At 32.6% G+C, this 21,072-nt stretch overlaps 1 protein-coding gene across 3 annotated transcripts in view; it reads right to left on the bottom strand.

The window, feature by feature from the left end:
* The window catches only part of LOC145242148 (uncharacterized), a 95,473-nt gene that overhangs the window by 49,388 nt on the left and 25,013 nt on the right, over positions 1-21,072 (bottom strand). For 2 of the 3 annotated variants that reach the window (XR_013862659.1, XM_080105124.1), the window contains exons 3-6: positions 17,958-18,104; positions 10,521-11,580; positions 2,583-2,637; positions 336-1,166 (exon numbers count right to left, since the gene is read on the bottom strand). Coding sequence is in view for 2 of the 3 variants with exons in the window: in XM_080105124.1 (XP_079961250.1) it covers positions 336-1,166; positions 2,583-2,637; positions 10,521-11,580; positions 17,958-18,104 (2,093 nt within the window). In the remaining variant the exon portion in view is untranslated. The remainder of the gene's footprint in view (positions 1-335; positions 1,167-2,582; positions 2,638-10,520; positions 11,581-17,957; positions 18,105-21,072) is intronic. The other variant, XM_080105125.1, reaches the window with a different exon arrangement.

Raw genomic sequence — 21,072 nt, forward strand, 5'->3', positions numbered from 1 at the left:
TTTCTATTTGGCTAGTAAACAAAAATATTTAGTTGTCAAAGGTCAACTAAAGATAAATTTGTCCATAGAGTCTTGTGATTCATCTGGAGCAATTTCGATTAAAAAAAAAAAATTACACATCCATCATATGATTTCTCTTCAAGCAACGCATGTTCTCAACCCTCACTTCCATAAGTGATCACACTGAGTACACATGCCTAATAAGTGGTAATAATAATAGTGGTGATAATAGTAAAAGTTTTCTGAACTCCATCAACTCTTAATTTTTGCAATCAGATTAGTACCTGCTCTAATCATATCACTATAAAACAATCAAAGAGAATTTGGCAACTTACTGGCATGCATTTTCCGTCTCTATTCATTTCCATTGAGTTTGGTTGACAATTGCCTCTTGAGAACTGCTGCAGCTGATGAGGAGATGGGGGGGGATATGATCCAAACCGTGAATGCTGATCAGTCTGGGGTGGAAAATCTCGTCTTGAACCCATCATACCGGCTTCTCCTTGGTTCAGAGATTCTTTTTCATTAGGGCCCATAGAGTCAAAAGGAGGATCACCCCTTGGGTATCCACCATCAAATCTGTTACCAGGCAAATTCATATCAAATGGCCTACCCATCTCATTAGACCTGAATGGAGGCCTCATCCCCATACCACCACCACCCCTCATCATTCCACGATGATTGGGTCCCATGCCAGGAGGACCCATACCTGAATTGAATCCAGGCCTCATCTCACAAGGACCACCCATCATCCGTGGCCCAGCAGGTCCACCACCTCGATTCATATTGAAATTAAAGTCTGGTCCCATACGAGGAGGAGGTCCCTGCATCCCCCAGGGTCCACTTTCCTCCTCAAAATTCCGATGTGGAGGTGGTGGTTGCTGGAGTCCTCCTCTCATGCGGACACCTTGACCTCTCATGTTACCAGGAGGAGGAGGACCAAAACGGCGCCAATTATCATTTTGGTTGAATGTTTGCTCCGAATTGAAATTGTTGCTGCCACCGCCACCACCACCCCGGTTGCAGGGTTCCGTAGGGTCATGAAACCCACCAGTAGCATCTGGTAAGTCCGGATGCTTCCAGTTGTAATCATTATTGTTTTCTCCAGTGTCATTAAGTCCTCCTTCTCCTCCCGCCTGATTGTCAGACCCATCTTTTGGTAGGATCTGAAAAAAAATTTTTTTTTAAATAAATAAAATTAATCAATTTTAACAATACAGTTTAAAAGCAAAACAAAGAAAAGCTACAGTTGTTACATTGTAGGGGCCACAAATTTGAATGAAGAGAACGAGTGAACATTAAAAGTTTCTGAGAAGATTACCAGAACAACAGAATACCAAATTAACAGACAGGCACAGAAATGCAAGTCCTTTTGAATTAAGATTAAGGACCCCCAAAATATGTGATGATATTTGAAATGAACAAAAACAGCAACAGAATTTCAAAGACAAACACAGAAATTTTTTTAAAGATTTTAATTCTGAATTTCTATGTTGCTGATGTTCTTTTAAATAAAATACACAAGCAAAAATACCCGTCCTAGGATTGGTAAAATTAATTCCCACTAACACTTTTCTGTTCCCTTACGAAGATTATAATTAAGTTATAATGATACTAAGCCTTATGTCTAGATTCCTTATTTTAATTTGGAATAATAAATCCATTACATGATTTTGATTCTAGCAAATGTTTAAAAAGCTTAAAGGATTTTAAAACGAAATTGTAATTTCAGAAATCTTGCTGTCCAATAATTACAGATTAAATTATTAGATTTTAAATAGGAGTTAAACTTCACATTATGCCTTCCTAAAACCCTTTCAAATACTCCAAAGAAGACGAAATTAAAAAAAAATATTAATTGATGCCTAATACCTATTTATTAAAATTTCACAAAAATCAGAGGTATCTAAATTTTCACAAAAGGCTTCCAACATCATTTTGCTTAAAGTTAAACATAGCTTGTATCTGAACCACTAGCAGTTATGTTCAAAAATTTATATTTATTGGTTAATTTGTTTAGGAGTGAATCCTGTACTTGCAAACATTATAACCATAAATATGAAATATATTTAAATAAATTAATAACTAGATTGGGAAGAATTTATTCTAAATTACTCAATTATTAGATGGATAGATTGCTCCACTAAATTTTTCAAGCATTTTTTTTTTTTCATATTTCATGGCATAGTGGATAAAGTACTTGGCAAAATTCAACTACAAGTTACTCTTCTGGAGGTTGAAGGTTCAATTCTCAATGCGGCTGACAATCAAAAACACAATTGCAAATTATTTAGGTCTTCTATCCAGTCATGGCTGATGGAACAAGAGCATTCTACCCTCACGGATTAAATGAAGCATTCTGTGAGAAATTTCATGCAGATTCTTAAGTCTAAAAAGATACACTTGAAGGTCAGAGGTTACATTGACCGAAACCTTGTGAAAATAACATTCAAGGTGAAAACATTAATCAGAAGAATCCAAATAATACAATCTGTTTTTTTATTTCATCATTGGTATTATCTTGATATAATATGTCAGGTAATGTCAAATATGCCTGCTTGTAATATATTAATTGAACTGACCTTATTGGAAATTTCTTTATCAGATAGACAAACATTCTCAGCTTCTTTAGAATCCCTAAAAAATAAAAAAAATAAAAAAATATTGAAAGGAAAGAAAAAAAATTGCAATAAGAAAATATTAGACGTTCATTTTTATACTTTTACAACTTTAAAATGGTTTTAGCAATAAAACAAAAATTTTTTCAATGGACACAATTAAAAAGAATACAAAATGAAAAAAACAATACAAAATGAAAAAATTATCAGGATTAAAAAAAATGTTTCAACAGAAGTCATCATCTTGAAATTGGAAAAAAGAACTAGCAGTCTTTTTTTTTTTAATTTTTTTAATTTTTAAGATAAAAAAGATTTCATTTTCATCAATGCTTTTTTTTTTTTTTTTTTTTTAAATGTCATAAAGTATATATATTGATGAGACACTGAAGAAGCCGAGAAAAATCATTGAGTAAAAACTGACCCAACAAGAAGGTGGAAAACATTGAAGACAACGTATAATTTCATATTTGGGATTCAATAAGTCAAGCTAGTCAGCTCAGCATGACTCCAGCATTTTCATAGACCACATATGCTGGGACACTCACATACTTTTTTGTTTCCGTTTTTGCATGCCATGACTGCTAAACTGACCAAATCTTTATGGTCACTTTTCACCCCGTTTAGTTTTTCTAAGAAGCATTATCAGGGTATTCAATTAGAACAACAGAGAAATATCAAATACAGATTATCATCATCATCATCATCTGTCCGACTGGATGGTTGTTGGGACACAAAAGATGATCTGGCAATCAGTTTTCTTCAGCCCTCCCGATTTTCTGCTTTTCTAATCAGCATCATCCCTGTCAACTATCAGACGTTGATCTCCCACCACTTTCTTTGTCTGCCCCTTCTTCTTCGTCCTTGTACAGTTCCTTGCGCGATTGCTTTGCTAGATCTGATGATCATGTAATATTATCGTTCCATTTTACAAAAGATCTTCACACACGATGACCGTCTGATTTTCACTTCCTCATTTGTAATGTGGTTTTCGTAGGATGAGGATTTTTCAGAAGCATCCTGTCTTTGCTGTCTAATCCACACAGATTCAAATCTGCAACTCGTGTTGCACTCATATTAAAATGCATTCAAATAATGAACAATTTTACATATGTCAAAGCTGGAAAACAGTTAGATATCAACTAAACCGACGCAAATTTTAATTTTTATGGATAAAAAAAAAAGTAGATCCAAAGGTAAATTCCTAAAATAACTTCTTTCAAATACGTTTTTCTTGTGCAAATTAGTGATGTTTTAAACCAACGCATTTCAAGTGAAAACACTATTACATACTTATGTATTATGTCAAAATAAGTATAAATTCGAAAAGTTATAAAAAAAAAAAAAAAATGATCCGTGTGAAAAATAATTACAAGTAAAACAGAATTTATTAAATTTTATTGAATACTAGGTCAGTATGTTATATTAGCTATGGAATTAATATATGTGATGAGAGGAAGATAATCATTAACCAGAAGGGACTATATCATGCTTGTCACTGTTGTCCCTTCTGCGGAGCAAAATCCAGGTCAAAAAGAGCAGTCAATGATTATAATCCATTCTTATCTATTAAACCTTCCGTTCACTGATATATTCAGAAAATGCCGGCAATTTAATTTGTTACTATTTCATAAATATATTTCACATAGTAAATAATGAAAACTAGCGTTTGCAAGATACAAATCCTCAATCAAGATCGTTAATAAAATACTAAACTATCTGTGACCCGTTGGGTCAGTATGTTATATTAGCTATGGAATTAACGTATGAGCATGACACTTGTGACGTAAAGAAAATAGTTTTTTTTTGACATAACAGAAACATTTCTATGAAAGTATATTAAAATGAAAAAAGAATACAGATAGATTTCTATGAGTTGTTCTGTTTTATTGTCATATTGATAATTTATTTGTAACGCAATTTACAAAAACATTTTCGGGGTTATTTATTCATGTTGGTAGTTTAGAAGAAAATGTATGAATGTTTTTCAGTACTAAAAAAATTAAGTATTAAAAAATGGAGAAGAAATTACAAAAAGAGGAAGGCGGTGGGTAAATTGCCGTTGTAAAATGCTCTTATGGTTGTCAACAGGTTAAAGTAGATTTATTTGTAAGAAAATTGCATTGAAATAACTTAAACATAATATGGAAATGAACGATGTAAAAAAAAAAAAATTTAAAAAAAGCAGAAAGTATTAACAATTGTTTATTTGGATAATTTAAAAGTGAAAAAAAATTGGGACTCTGAAAACATACACAGCAAAACAATACATTTTATTGTCGCGTTGATTATTAGTATAATATATATCGTATATATGAAACAGGTCGGTAATTATACGTATTATTTGTAATCACGTTTTGCGTTTGCTTCCCATATCTTGGAGTTTTTTTATTCAATAAATTTAAGATATTTGCTTTTCTAAGGACGTCCGTTTGTTCGAACAAAACCGGTCCAGCGATTTGTGTTTATTTGTTTGCGCTGTTATGGGTGTATGTTTATATACACATGCGCAATCGGATGTTGGGTTACAACATCCGATTTACAAAATCATTTGAGTTTTATAATTATATAGATTTTAATACGAAAGAGTTGTGCTAGCAGTTTTATATGACAAACTGACTCCTCTTCCTTGATTTTAATTAAGAGTCTGCAATTTTTAAATACAAAATGTCAAAATGTAATTGTGGATGATTTTTTTGTTAAAAATACATCTAGCACAGCTATTGGATCATTTTTTGTAACTTTTGGAATTTATACTAATTTCAACATGATGCATAAGTATATAATGTTTTCACCTGAAATGTGTTGGTTTAAAACATCACTAACCTGCACAAACACCCGTTTTTCTTTTAGAATTTTTGAGATGAGGATTGTTTACTAAAATTATTTGGACTACATTTCTCAACTTGGATGTTATTCTCAGAATTTGTTTCCATTTCTGCATTCTATTGAGTCAGTAGAAATTCAACATTATGCCTTGAAATTTTGGAGATCAGGTTCCATATGAAAAGATGTACTTGAGAAGGTCAGAAGTTACATTGACCAAAATGTGAACATAACAACCAAAATGAGAATAGTAGTCCAAATAATCCAAATTTTACGTCATATTAAATCTCAATTTTATGGTGCAATTTAGGAAATTTTATTTATTTTTTATTGTTTTTTTTTTTTTTTTTTACAATATTTTAAAGAACATCATTTTTGTTAAATCATCATTTTAAGAATTTCTTTTTGAATGCATGCATTTATTATTTGATTAGATGTATATATTAATGTTGGGACGATTAATCGGAATCGGAAAAAATCAGAAGATTTGGGGATATGGGAATCGGTATTGGAATCAGAAAATTTGATGCCTATTTTCCGACGCCAAAACAATCCTTTTAATTGTCTTTTTTTAATTTGATCTTGTTTAAACCAAAATCTTCCATTGCTGTTAATAATGATAAAATAATAAATATTTATTGATTTTAAATTACCAGTAAAGCTAAACTCGATAGATCATCCTCCACAAGCGTATTTTTGACATTTAGGAAAATATCTGCATATTTAACATGTGTTTTTACGAAAATCAGGAGAAATAACAATCTTATAGTTAAATAATTAGAGATTTATGAAGAATTGGAATCAGTAATTTAGCACAGAATCAGGAAAAATATTGGAATCGTCCCATCACTACTATATATGTTGGAACGATTAATTGGAATCGGGAATTGGAAAAATCGGAACTTTGGGCGATATCAGAATTGGTATCAAAATCAGGAATATCTGTACCTATTTTCTGATGCCAAAACCGATTCCTTTATCTTTTTTATTTAATTTTGTTTAGAACAAAATCTTCCACTGCTGGTAGTAATAATAAAACAAATATTGTTTTTACCTGTAAAACTAAAATCTATAGATCATCCCCTCTCACAAGTGCGCTTTTATTTTTAATATATAAATCTTTAACAATGAGTTTGGTTTTTTTTTTTACGGTAATCAGGGAAGATAAAAACTTTAGATTTATATATTTAGAGATTTATAAAGAATTGGAATCGGGAATTTAGTACAGAATCAGTAATTGTATCGGAATCGGGAAAAATGTTGGAATCGTCCCATCACTAATATATATATATATATATATATATATATACACACACACACACACACAGTGGCACCAAAAAGAAAGTCTACACTTGTCATTTTTTCAAAAACTGCAAATTTAAGCTAAATTAAATGTAACACTTTACTGCAGTTTCATGGAACATCCAATTATCAGAAATGCATTAACTGATTTTGAGTGTATTTCTATCAGCATTTTGCTTAATGAGCGATAGTCAAGATTCCAAAGATGATTCACTCATAACACTCGGCACTACTTGGGCTTTAAACTAAATAAACGCTTTAAAATAAGTTAAAACACCAAAAATTTATCCAGGTAGATTGAAAAGTAACTTATCTTGCCTTTGGTAACATTCATTTGCTATATATTTGTTTCTTGACCACATTTTCATTTTGTTGTCGACTGTTTAGGATTTAATCTCTAGTGCCACAAAGGGAGGGAGGGAGGGAGGGCACTTTTTGGACTTGTAGAACTGTCTTCGTTTACCGCTACTAAAATGAAGAAACAGTGAACCGGAGCAGTTTTTAAACGTATCAAGCAAAGAGTTTATATTATAACATCTTTGTGATAAGATTGGAGTACAAGATGGAGCAGGTGCTAGTGTGATTGCAAGAGTTAGGAATGGATGGAGTAAGTTCAGGGAACTTCTGTCATTACTAACTAGCAGAGTATTACCGCTGTTGATCAAGGGAAGAATCTATCAGTAATGTGTACACAGTTTGGTGATGCATGGAAGTAAAACCTGGCTAGTGAGGGTTGACCATGTGTTGCATAGAGAGAAATTATATGCAAACGATATGATGGCTGTGTAATGTGTATCTTAAAGACAACTTTAAATCTAATGATTCTAGAGAAAACTAATAAACCTGAACAGTATGCGGAGATGTGTGTACAACAGGAAACTTTGATGACATGGTTGTGTTGAAAGACTAAATGCGAGTGTTTGGGTTAGGAGATGTAGAACAGTTGAGATAGCAAGATCAGTTGGCAATAGAAGGAAACATGGTTGGAAATGATAAGAATGGATTTGAGAGAATTAGTATAAATAAAAACCTGTCCAGAGATAGGCTTGTTTGGAAGTCAAAAAGCCGCCTAACACATACCAGCATGTAAAATGGATATTAAACCAAATATGATGATGGTGATGGCTGGATGTTGGATCAAGCTGCACTCACATGTAAAAATAAACCCCATTTACTAATGCTTTATATTACAATAACATACACACACATATATATATATATATATATATATATATATATATATAGTGCAGCTTATATATATATATATATATATATAGCTTAATGCGTAAGAGGAAAAGAGAGAGTTCAATTCCACAAGAGGAGACTTATCTGGATAATGCCAAGCTCAACAATTATCATTGGAGCTTATACAATAGAACAACAAGAGTATGAAATGAAGTCACAAAACTATATATTGGTGGACATAGAATGGATCATTTATTGAATAATGGAATACAAGCAAAATTTGGGTGGGGGGATAGAAGGGACTCTTTATGCCAGGGCATTTCAAAGCCTAATGCTTCTCATCAGAAGAGTAGAGAAGGTGTTAGGTAGCATTCTATAATTACACTTAGTCTTTTTTGTTCCTAATGAACCGTGCGTTAGACGCTACATCCCCACCATGCTACCTAGCACCTTCTCTACTCTTCTGATGAGAAGCATTAGGCTTCGAAATGCCCTGCCATAGAGTCCCTTCTATCCCCCAAATTTTGCGTTTATTCCATTATTCAATAAATGATCTATTCTATATCCACTAATATATAGTTTTGTGACTTCATTTCATACTCTTGTTGTTATATATAATAATAATAAATGTGGTTTATATATATTATATGAATAAATGTGAAATTTTTATATAATTTTAAAATACAATATATATATATATATATATATATATATATATAGAGAGAGAGAGAGAGAGAGAGAGAGAGAGAGAGAACATTTATTTGTATGCTTAATTTTCATAACTATTTTTAAACAGTTTATAATAAATTGATGGTGTGATTCATTCGTAATTTTTTTCCCCAATATATACACACACACACACACACACACACACACACACACACACACAATGGCTTTATTTATATCAAGTAATTCATTTAGGTGATTTAATAATAATAAAAAAAAAAGGACGTTTCTGAATTTTTGAGATGAGGATTGGTTATACGTATTATTTGGATTCATCGGACTACTGTTCTCATCTCATTACTAAGTAGACCTAGTATAGAATTTAATATAATATGGGAACCAGTAATTATAAACAATAGATAATATATATAAGTAATAAGTAAAAAAAAAAACATTAATATATATATATAGCTATATGTTAATATATAGTAATAATAAGTATAAATAGTGATATTTACAATTAGAAATAAAAATAGGTTTAAGGCTCCTAAAATTTGTACTAGAATTGTCTGCAAGGATCCATGGTACAGTGGTTAGAGAACTTGGAAAAAAAAAAAAAAAGAAAAAAAGTGATATTCTCCTGAAGGTTGAAGGTTCAATCCTCAGTGTGGTAACCGAAATATACAACTGTGAATTACTTATAACAAGAGCACGCTACCCACGCGGGTGAAGGGTTCCACTCAAAATTCTGTCCAAATTACAGAGTTTGACAGAATTTTCTGTCCAAATTACAGAGTTCAACAAGATACACCTGAAGAAGGTCAGAGGTTACATCGACCAAAACGTTGTGAAAATCAAACTCAAGATGGGAACAGTAGTCCGATGTATCCAAATAATACGACATAAAAAAAGGATAAATTATTAAAACCCTTTCTTAAATATTATGTTCATCAATTTACAAGGGAGGTAATTTATATGAAAAGTATTAATTCATAAAATTATAAATAAATTTATGTAAAAAATATAAACAAGTTATATATTTAAAAAGAATATTAGTTACTGAATGATGGTTAGTTTTTGAATGCACTGTATAGGTACACAGATACTTAATGGATGAATATATATCATCTGCAACCTGAATCTTTAAAAACTACATTGAAGAAAAATGGGACATATGCATTTTTCTGTTCAATTGTGTGTATATAAACGAAAGGAACTGTTAAAAGAGAAAGTGTCTATTTTCAACAACTTTTCATTAAATTAGATATTTGTAGATTATAATAAACTGAGTGAAGAAGTGTTTATTCAAAAAGACATTTTGGTGAAAAAATTAAGTTCAACTAAATTAAATAAACAAAGGTAAAGAAAAATCTGTATGATATACCTACTCAACACAGAATGAAAAGCTCATCCCAAATATCACATAAACTGATCAAGTAATTTTGAACTAAGAAAATCAAATTTTATGAGGAAGCAATACATCATGTTGTGATTCACCATGCTTAATAAATAAAGGGAGACAACTTAATTCAAACTCCTAAGATCGAAATCAGGCTTGTAATGGTTATGAAAATTGCTAAAAATTGTATTTAAAAAAAAAAACAAATAAAAAGACTAAAGATTTTCTATAATAAATAAATTACTTGATCAATTTACATAATTTTTGGAATACGACAATTTCGTTCCATGACGGGTACATACACTGTATAGATTTTTCTGTATTTTTTGATTAGGTTCCACTCTGAATTTGCATTGACAGTTCTTCTATTTAATTAAGATTATTACAAGAAGTGTGACTTTATTAGTTGCATAACATTTAAACCCGAGAGAGAAGTTTTATTGGCATTTCCTTTCATCAAATCTACAAAATGAGGACGAGTGAAATTTACTCATTCGACAAAATTTAAAAAAATGTTATTCACTTACTGATTTCTTTCTGACATTTGTTGACTGTTTTCCGCAGGGCTCATGCCCATTCCACCATGACCTGCAAACCGAGAAAACTGTCCATCATGATGCAAAGGGCCACCCATTCGCTGCATTGGTACCCCACGATTACCTAACCCCCTGGATCCTGAATCCCCGCCTCCACGCCTATATTGGTTAAAACCTCGAATATTCTGGTTAAAACCAGGACCTTGAAAAGAACCCTGATTAAAACCTGGACCACCATGAAGATTTTGACCAAATTCTGGCCCTCCCCAAGGGCCATTAAATCTTGGTCCACGCATCGGACCCTGATTTGATCCTTGAGAGCGCATATCAGAATCTCTAAATTCAGATTCTGCACCAACTCGTGAACCTTTACCCTCCTGGACAGGTCCTTCACCTTGAACCCCAGGACCAGAAGATGCAAACTGTCCTCCTTGATAAGTTGGCCCTTGTGAAGAGCCATCAAATCTGTTCCTGTTACGATCAAACCTCCCTCCCATAGGTCCTGCAAATGGTTTGCTCCCGGTTCCACCTGAAAAGGGTTCAAGAGACTCATTATCTTGACTAGAGTTGCCTTTTAAAAAGGGGTCATTTTCTTCCTTCTTGCTATTTAGATCCTTTTGAAAAGAGGCAGATTCAGTGGATTCTAAGGCCATATTCTTAGCGTCCTCTCCAGGTCCCATCTCTGCAAGTTTCGAGAGTCGTTGTTGTATACCCCCCAGAGAAGATCCAATTTTTCCGTGCGTGTCCAGTCTAGAATTATTTTTTTCCTCCGGAAGCTTCCCCTGAGGTCCTCCTCCTCCCCCGCCTCCAAATTTGTCTTGATTACTAAATTGTGAAATCTGAGCGGACATGCCATGTTGTCCACGAGCAGAGTCCGACATTCTACCACCACACTTGCCCACCATTGTATAAGGGTCACCTGAATCGGGTACATATTCACCCTTAAGTAGTCTCTTCCGACGAATTATGTCTTCTCTCTTTTCGGACATTTTCGCCTCAATTTCTGTAAACTGCATTTCATATTGCTTGAATTGTTCTCGATCTGGATGACCTGCATGACAAAGACAAATAATTACATTCAACATTAACAAATAGATTACTATCACCCCGAGTTATCTACAGGGTTTTAGGGATGAAAAGAATAGCTTGGTACATATGCACTTAATTTATCAAGATGATCAGGTTATAGTTAGTCAACGTACTTCCTAACTTCCGGCGTAGCGCTACCGGAAGCGGTGGCAAGGCAAATCAGTTCCTTTGATTTCTTCTCTCACACCTATATTTCTCCTGTCCATGTATTCTTTTTTTTTTTTTTTATTACTTTTTTCTGATATTGTTATATTTTCATTAACATATATTTATTATTCAGATAAAAAACTATTTTTAAAATTAAAAAAAAAAGAAAACATTTATTTTATAACTTCATAAACATATATTTCTTATAAAATTTAAAATAAAATAAAAACTTTTATTTTTTTAATTTTGTTATTAAAAGTTCAAATAAAGACTGTGTTATTTTTAGTTTTTTTTTTTTTTTTTACAAAGGAGTCATCACTTATCAAGGCCCAGAGACCACTCGAGGATAAGGGTTAATAAGTGTACAGTGGTTAATGGGACAATGATGAGTGGAAATTTGATAAATTGGATTACTTAAGAGGAATGGTTCATCAAGAACGTGTTTATGTTGGACTTGAAGACGACCATATTATAGTCAGCCAGAAAGCAGGCAAATGGAAGAGAATGTGCAGTTCTAAGAAAGAAGCTTTGTTCATGGAATTTATGTTTAGGTTTAGGCACGGATAGAGTGGGGGAAATTATTGATAGTGTTTTCAGCTAGACGAGTGTTTTTCGGGAAAGTTTGGTGAGGGGGGGGGCATAGATTGGAAGAGAAAAGGACATCTCCCACTAGGCTACGAAGTCTATTTTGAACTCTGTCAAGGCAGGATAAGGTCTTTCTAGCAGTTCCTAATGTCCTTTTCTTATATTTTATTTCAATAAATCGCTTCACAATAGAAATACTGAAGAACAATAAAAGTGAAGGAACTGATTTGCCTTGTCACCACTTCCGGTAGCAGAACCACTGGAAGTTAGGAAGCATGTTAACTGACTATTACAGTTGATCACTTATACAAGTAGCCAATGACGAAGAAACTCTGAAATTGAGATAAATTTTCTAACATGGGGTTTAAACAACTCAGTTTAACTAAGAAAGTCAAAATTAATAGAAAGACACTGAGTGTACATGCTATTGCTGTGGGTGGGGGGGGGGCTTAGATGGAAGTCATTCTTTATCATCTTAATGAGTTCTCATTTATTTCCATTGTCTTGCACCTCTTGTATACAAACTCATTCTCTCTTACACATGCTCAAAAAAGAGTCTCCAACAGAATCGGCCAAGCTCCAACCCCTGTCCCATCACCACTATGTTACATCCCCGTGCCTGTTTTACAAATACTTTAATGGAATGTGCTTTGATGAACTTGTAGCACTTGTGCCCTCTCAATGCATATAACCCCGAAAAACATGCCTAGCAGCAAAATCCCACGCCTTCACTGAAGATATCCCTAGATGCTTGAAAGCCTTCTATAATAGCTTCCTCCTTCAGACTGCTAGATTTTAGAATTTCCTCCCTCTTTCTCTAATTGTACTAATAGGCAAAAGTTTAAATGTAATGTGAACAGACATCTCGCTCATGTCACACACATTCCTCTGAAGACATGGTGCCAAATATTAGCCTCTTATGTCTGAGTGGCAATATGCCTTGTCCGAGGTGAGAGTAAAAAAAAAAAAAAAAAAAAAAAAAAGCAGCCAGTAATTCCACTGCATTTCCTGTGTTAAAAAATTGAAATGAAGCCCTGATTCTTTGCAAACTAAACAGGGGAAAGTTCCTCCTCTTGGGAATTTTCCAACATCACAGTCATTGATCATCACTTTGAGTTTAGTAACGTTCACTTTCAAACCTTCACTTTCCGTAGCATTTCTCCAAATATTTAACCATGTTGTCCATTGTTTCACAGGCAAGTACTAAATCATCAGCAAACCGCATCTCCATATATAACCTGTATGAAACTCCCTGGACAATGTTTCTAAGACACAAATGAAAAGCAACAGAGTCCATATGGAATACTATTTTAGCATCAAAGCTGTCACTAAATGTACTGTTAGTTCAAATATGTTTTTCAAACATTCATCAATCACGGATTTGCCCCTAGTTTATGTAAAGCGCAACAGACAACATTTTTTGATACTATGCGAAAAGTTTTCACCAGATCCACAAAAGCATATTACAGGTTTTTCTTCTCATCAACATACTTTTCTGGCATTTGCCTCAGGATAAATATCACAGGTGGTACTTTTCCTACACTTCATCTATGCTTATCTGACTTCTTATTTTCATGTCGGACATATTGCATTAATACTATAGAAACATACATTTACTTACATAATTGCAATGACATACCAGTTCTCATTAGATAACTAAAGTGATGGTCAGTACCAAATTGATAACCATTTGGGAATACTAGACACTATGTCATCTTCCCATGACTGAGATATACATACGTCTGCGGACCATTTGTGAATTTGATATTCCCTATAAACTTCCTCCTTTAGAGAAAGCTAGCATTGTCCGTCTAATACCACACTAAGTATTACAGATTAATTCACCAGCCACAGATTCTAAGAACAAATGTTTGAAATTTCAATTGTTCATGATATGAAAATGATGCAATGGATGTGGCATGCGAGTCTTCAAGACAGGCTTAGATCTGATGACCTCAGAAAATTAAATCTGGACAATAAAGAGAGATGGATACGTGTAGAACAGGAGACTCTGTTCGAAAATATGGATGTGAATTCTTGGTTTAGTAGATGTAGAACAGTTGAAAGAGCAAGGTCAGTACAATAATGGTAGCATTACAAGTTGATTTTTTCTTTTTAGATAATTGTTATTTTATTAACTTGCACAAAAAGGACTATGTAAAAGACGCTTAAAACCGTTTGAATTATGCAAATATCATTACTAGTTCAAAAGTTATGAGAATTTTAAGTGCCAAAATTTAGGCTTTTCCGTGGACAGTTTTCTTTAGAAAAAGTGGGCTAAATTACGGACCTCAGCATTTCAAGAAATTTAGTAATTTCGTCACCATTTATTTATTTTTCAAGCTATTCTCATGAAACTTGGTACTCTTATGTAAAATTGTGTGCTCTTTCTGATTATGCAGTCAAATTTGATGTATCTTTTTACCATAAGCCATTAATTAGAAATTAAGATGTACAAATTTCAATTTTTTTAAACTGGCGCATGGTATCATACAGTGGGTGTCTATTCATAAACAAAACTAAGTATTATAGTGGTATTTATATATAGCTTTATTGAGAGTAGGTATTTACCTGCCTCCCCACCAAAGGAGAGCTTAATCTTGGATGTAGCTATTGAATGCCTAAAGAGCATGTATGGCCAGTATTTACTACTCCCCTCAAAGAAAAGAAAAAAATTGAGTAGATATGAATTAATCTCAGAAAACTTTTCATATAGATTTTGGATTTCTGTAAAAGATGGAAATTCTCATAGTCGACCAGAACTTATGCATTTTAAGACCAGTCCAATTTTCAATTTTGTAAATCCTCTCTATCTGGTCCAAAATATACCCCTATTTTCTGAGATGCGAACATAAATCGTACTCTATGTGAATCCTTGATGTAGCTCTCACAGTACCAGGATACCAGGAATCCTGACAAGCAACAACTATATATTCACCAGTTGATGGCAATTTTTGTTATTTCTATTCTGTTATTCTATTGAAAATTCAACTATGTAAACAAAGAAATAAAACGGTAATTTTTTTACCTTGTTTCCATCTTAACATTTAAAATGATTATTTTTTTAGGTTTTAGGATATGCGTGAGCGCAACCTGGAGAAACTATGCGCAAATGCGCGTACCAAGATGGCCATCAGCAATAACATAAGAAATGTCATTGCTACTTATTTGCAGAAAACTTAAATGCGATATTCGTTTTCAGCATACTCGAAAACATTAAGAGATAGTCATTTTTAAGAAAAATGTTAAGGTGGAAACAAGGTAAAAATTTACAAAATGCATCACAATGAAATTCTTTATCAAACCGCCTAATTACTATTATTAATCTTATTGTTATTATTATTGTTAATATTATTATTTAGATATCCTCAGTTAAAAAAAGAAAAAATGTTTTTTTTACAGATTCGAAAAAAATGTTCTTGACAATGAGTTAAAAATAAAAAAATTATGCAAAATACTATTAGAAACCCACCCAATAAATGTCACGAGGACATTTATTGGTTGGGTTTCTAACAGTATTTTGTATATTTTTAAGTCGTTGTGAGATTTCAAAGACACAACATATCACGTGGCTATTTTTGTGCTTGTGTAACGCTCAACACTAATTTTAGAAATAAACAAACATTTTACATTAAATAAATACACTAAAAACTTATCCAACTAGGTTGAAGAGTAACTTATATTGCCTTTGGAAATATTTATTTGGGTGCTTATGCACTTATGTTACCATGCTATTTTTTCAAATAGTATTTTCAAGTTAAATTCAAATTTCACAATTTTTTTTTTATTTAATTGTAAGGTGAAAGTACAGAATAGTTAACAAAACACCCTTCCCTCCTATGTAAAGAATGGGTTTCTAAATAATAATGTTATTATTTCAGCATGGTAGCATAAGTGCACAAGTACCTTTTATTTGTTATATATTTTTGTTTTTTTACTACTAAGAAACACAATTCTACTTTAATTACAAGTAAGAAGTTATAAATATCATAACAGAAACGCATGTACTTAGCACATTTTGTTGTTTTTTAATGCTTTTAATGCATTGTACTAAAAGCATTAAAAATAACAAAATAGTTTTGGTTCAGTATTGTTTGGAAAAAAAATTTGAAAAACTTGAAAATAATTTTTTTAAATTGACACAGAATAAAAAATGACTAGTCTAGTAAAACAAAAGCAGAAAAACAGTTTTCTATTTTTAAGAGAATACTTTAGGCAGCTCAGCGCATTAGTGAATAGTGAGCCGTTTTCCCGTTAAATGGATTTTAATTTCTTTAGAAGATAACATTTTCAAGAAATTTCCGCACAATTAATAATTATCAAATATTTACATATTATAAATGAAAATAATTCTGAAACTATTATCTATATGAAAATTGATGATATATAACCAATTTATCTCATCAATTTTGAAATATTCTTTGTCAACTTTGCTTGGTCGTAACTTTGCTTCCTGTGGTCATAAAAATATAAATCAAAGTCCAGTAGAGATGGACTTCTAGGTTTATATAGCCTGTAAAACTTCAGCCATATCCAATCAAATTTGATCCCGTGCATATGTATCCAAACGTAACGTATGAAATGTAAACATTGAAAAAAACAGTTTCTCTTTTTGCTGTAGTCATTTTTTTACCATTTTTTCATTTTTAACTTGGAGCATAAAAACATTGAATGCATAAAAGAAAAATAAATTAACATCATTGGAATGCTTATTCTATTCTCTTTCCATTAATGTAATTCTTTTAAAAATTGACCCACAAATAAAAAAGATATGGCTTGTTGAAGCACATTAGGTATGTAATATTGCCGATGTCCACAAAAACGCAGCATATGCTTGTAATGCTAGTAAGGGACTAATAATTTCCTAAGCAAAACATTTGTTGATCAATGGTTCTCAACTCGGACCCCAATGGTCCATAAAACATTAATATGGGTTCAGTTTTCTTTTAAAATTAACTGTTAGTATTATAAATTTTGTAGGTATATAGATTAATATCAAGAAACATAAATTTAATTAAGAGGAAAAGAGATCCACGAGTACACCATTAAGTCCCCCAAAAATAAGGCAGGTGTAGGCTATTCCATTATAACAGATTAGAATATTTTATGGAAATCGCTCCACACAAAGCATGAAGGTACTTGATGTAAGGAGCCAAGAAAAAAAAAAAAAAAATGACTCCAAGGTTTATATTCAGCCAACAATAGATAGATAGATTCTGACTCCGGAAACAACAATTCTTCCTCCTTGATTTGAGAGAAAGAGGGATACATAAAGACCTGGTCAGAGATAGATAAGTTTGGAAGTCAATTTCTAAAAGCAGTCCAACACATGCCAGTATATATAAAACAGACATTAAACCAAACACCATGATTACAATTACTGTCTTAGCAGATGTAGATCAGTTGATGTAGCAGATTCAGTTCACAGGAGAAGGTCATGGAAAACATCAAGTGATAAGGATGGATCTGAGGGATAGGGGAAAAACCTGGCCAGAGTTAGTTTGAAGGTCTATTTCTATAAGCTGTTCAGCATAAGCCAGCTTGGAAAACGGACGTTAAACAAAAAATGATGACGATTTACAACAGCAAAAAGTAGGTAATGTTTACCTCTATTTTGTAGACGCCAATCATCGTATTGTTTCTTCCATTCAATGTATTGCCGGTTGAATTCTTCTTCTTCCTTTTCCACTTGTGCTAGTTTTTCCTTGTTTGTTAATTCAGGTTGTTCAGCAGATGTTGAAGACTTCAGACCATCTGTAGACACAAAATTAAATCCAGATAACGCCAACAGAAAATAGATAGAAGATTGATCTTTTTTTTTTTTTAAATGGCATATCGACCCTTTTCAGTTATTTAATACAAACTCAACTTATTTTGGTAAGGGTCATTCCGTATCCAGAAACATGGGATTTTGAAACCCATATCCCCACTGTAGTTTGCACTGCAGATAGACAGTATAGGAACTAAGGAATCCTGAAAAATTGAGCACATAACTCCAAGCGGTTCCCGATTTAGAGCATTTTTTGTTTTGCCGTTAGTCACATAATATGACGCCTGGGCGACAATTTTGCGATGTCATTTCTTTGAATATTTTCTGATTAGAAGATCGTATGGCTCAAAAAATTCACACAGTTAAGATTTTTGACTCAAGGAATCCAAAAATGGCATCAGATTTTGTCAAAAATGAAGCCTTATAGAGATATTAAGGGTTTTTGATTTTTCCACATGTGCTCCAAAATTAAATAAAAAAAAGGGGTGTGGCTGGCATGGTAACGCATTACTTTTTTCATATATTTTTTTAGACACAATAAATTGTCTTTGGACCAAAAATGGTTCTTGTTTCGTTCAATCACATTTTCTGTTGAAAGTCGGGTATATTTTTGACGATAATGAAAAATATTCCCTCCCCCTATTGTATGTGATAATCAATTTAGACGTGTGTTAAACTTATGTTACATCTTAATTTTGGAATAAATTTTGGAGTAAGCCAGATACTAAACAAATTAAGTTCTGGTAACAATTTCAACGACCTAGCCGTCTTCAAGATTGATGAGGGTTGGAAACACCAAGAAGCCAGATAAAAGTATGCTTTTTTTATAAGAATCCGTTTTATAAGAAAAAAGTAATAGGATGGTAAAAATCTTAAACTTTTAGTACTACCTCAAGCCAACAATTTTGATTAAGAAACTTCTAACCCTCAAAAACTAGGGGGGGGGGGGTCATTTTGACGCAACTTTTTGAACTTTTCTTTATATTTTCCTGAAAACGTGATTTTTTTTCGCTCTGATTTTCTATATAAATTTCTAACCCATCATAAGGTGTGAAAAAAAATCAAATTTACAAAATAATTTTTCTCCAGGGGTGTCCTTGAGAGTAACCCCTATCAAATTTTTCAGAAATTTCAAAATAAAAAAAAAGTGACCTAAAATGATCAAAATACAAAATTTTATTGCTTTAAATGATGGGATACTCCAAACTATGTGGAATCTATCTGAAAACATAATATGTTGATTATAGCAGCAAAACTTGACGAAAAAAAATTGGTTTTCCTGAAAATCAACATTTTTCTAAAAAAAAAAAAAAAAAAAAAAAAAAAAAAAAAAAAAAAAAAAATCACAAGATTTCTTTCAACCACACTTCTTGAAATCATTGCACATCAACAAAATGCAAAGCACGGCTAATTTTTGTTGATATCTAATCTAAGAAGACTAAGGAACACAAAGATATAAAATTGTTTCAATTTCTTGTGTTTCGTGTGGTTTATACACATTTTTAAATTCTGGGTCAAGTTGATCCCCCCTAGTCCACTACACTCCGGAAAAAACCCATGGTTTTGCGAGGGTTAAGAAACAAATCCTACGTTACCTTATTGGCTCCCGTGAAAAAAGTGAAAATGGTATATTTGTACTAGAAAGCCCCAAATATGCACACCTGCACTATGTTTACCTTACAAAATATCTTACAAATATCCTTAAAGTACATTTCCAGAGTACTTGACAAATGAATGATTAAGAAACTAATTAAGACATTTTTGGAACTATGTATCAAAAATTAAGAAACTTCTTGTACTAGAAGGCCAACTCATGTTTCTTATAAAAAAGCATGTAAGCAAAATGTAGTGCAACTAGGTTCTAATTTTCTTTTTTAATGTTCTTCAGAAAACTGGAATTGTTGAGACATTGTTGTAGAGAGTTGGACTGAAAAAAAAAAAAAATGAAGGTGAATTATCAACCATTTGCTTCATCACAAACAATATTTCCAAAATATTGTTTGTGATGAAGCAAAGACCACAAAGTGTTGTAGTGGATTTTTACAACACAAGAGATCAAAGGTGAATGGCTGATATCTTTGCAGATGGCAAAAGATCTGGAGGCAAGAGGGGTATAATGTAACACCAGGTCACTTTCTTTGTTATCAGTGCACAAAGAAATATATGAATCTGGCAGTTGATGACACAATGGATCCAGACTACGAACCTGTGAGTTCTGTGAAAACTTCACAAAAAAATCTTGAATGCGAGACTGGTATCCATGGATGTTTCCCCTGTAGTTCTGCACAGTGTTGCTTCTCATAACCATGTTCATAGCGTTAAAAAGAAGTTAGAACAAACAGTTGAAACATTCAAAAGTGACATGTCCATCGTGATAAAGTTGGCGTTGGTGAACTGACTGTGCAGAATTAATGCCCAATGAAACAGACATCAAAGAAAAAGCAGCAGAACTGGATCGATTACATTATCTGATAAAAGAGAAGTTAAAAAGTGCTTCAACTCTTGATCAAATCCAAATCATGACACTTGCTTCTGATTTCTGGTCTCGTGAATACAGCTCCAAATTCTTCAAGGTATCTGAGTATGTTGTTCGAACTGCCAGAGAACTGACAAATAGTATTTTGTCAAAATCTAACTCGATTTTCCCGGAGACAGTCAACGTGATAATACAAATGTATGAGAACGATAAATACAGCTGCGAAATACCAAGCAAAAAGGACCTTGTTAGTATAGCAAAGGGTGTTTGCAAACAAAACGCTTGATAATGTGTAATTTGCATGAATTGTATGCTGTAAGTGGTGTGTTTTAGTTGGATCTATACATTCTGTTCTGTGACATACATCAGAATGCAAAACTTCTGGTTGATGCCATGAAGTGGAACATCACTTAGAAAGATTTGATTTCAAAGTTAGTTTATGATTCTTCTAACAAAGAGTGTATGATGCATCACTC

The sequence above is a fragment of the Euprymna scolopes genome, chromosome 21 (assembly GCF_053919585.1).
Source record: "Euprymna scolopes isolate OS-2025 chromosome 21, ASM5391958v1, whole genome shotgun sequence".
Classification (NCBI taxonomy): Eukaryota; Metazoa; Mollusca; class Cephalopoda; order Sepiida; family Sepiolidae; genus Euprymna; species Euprymna scolopes.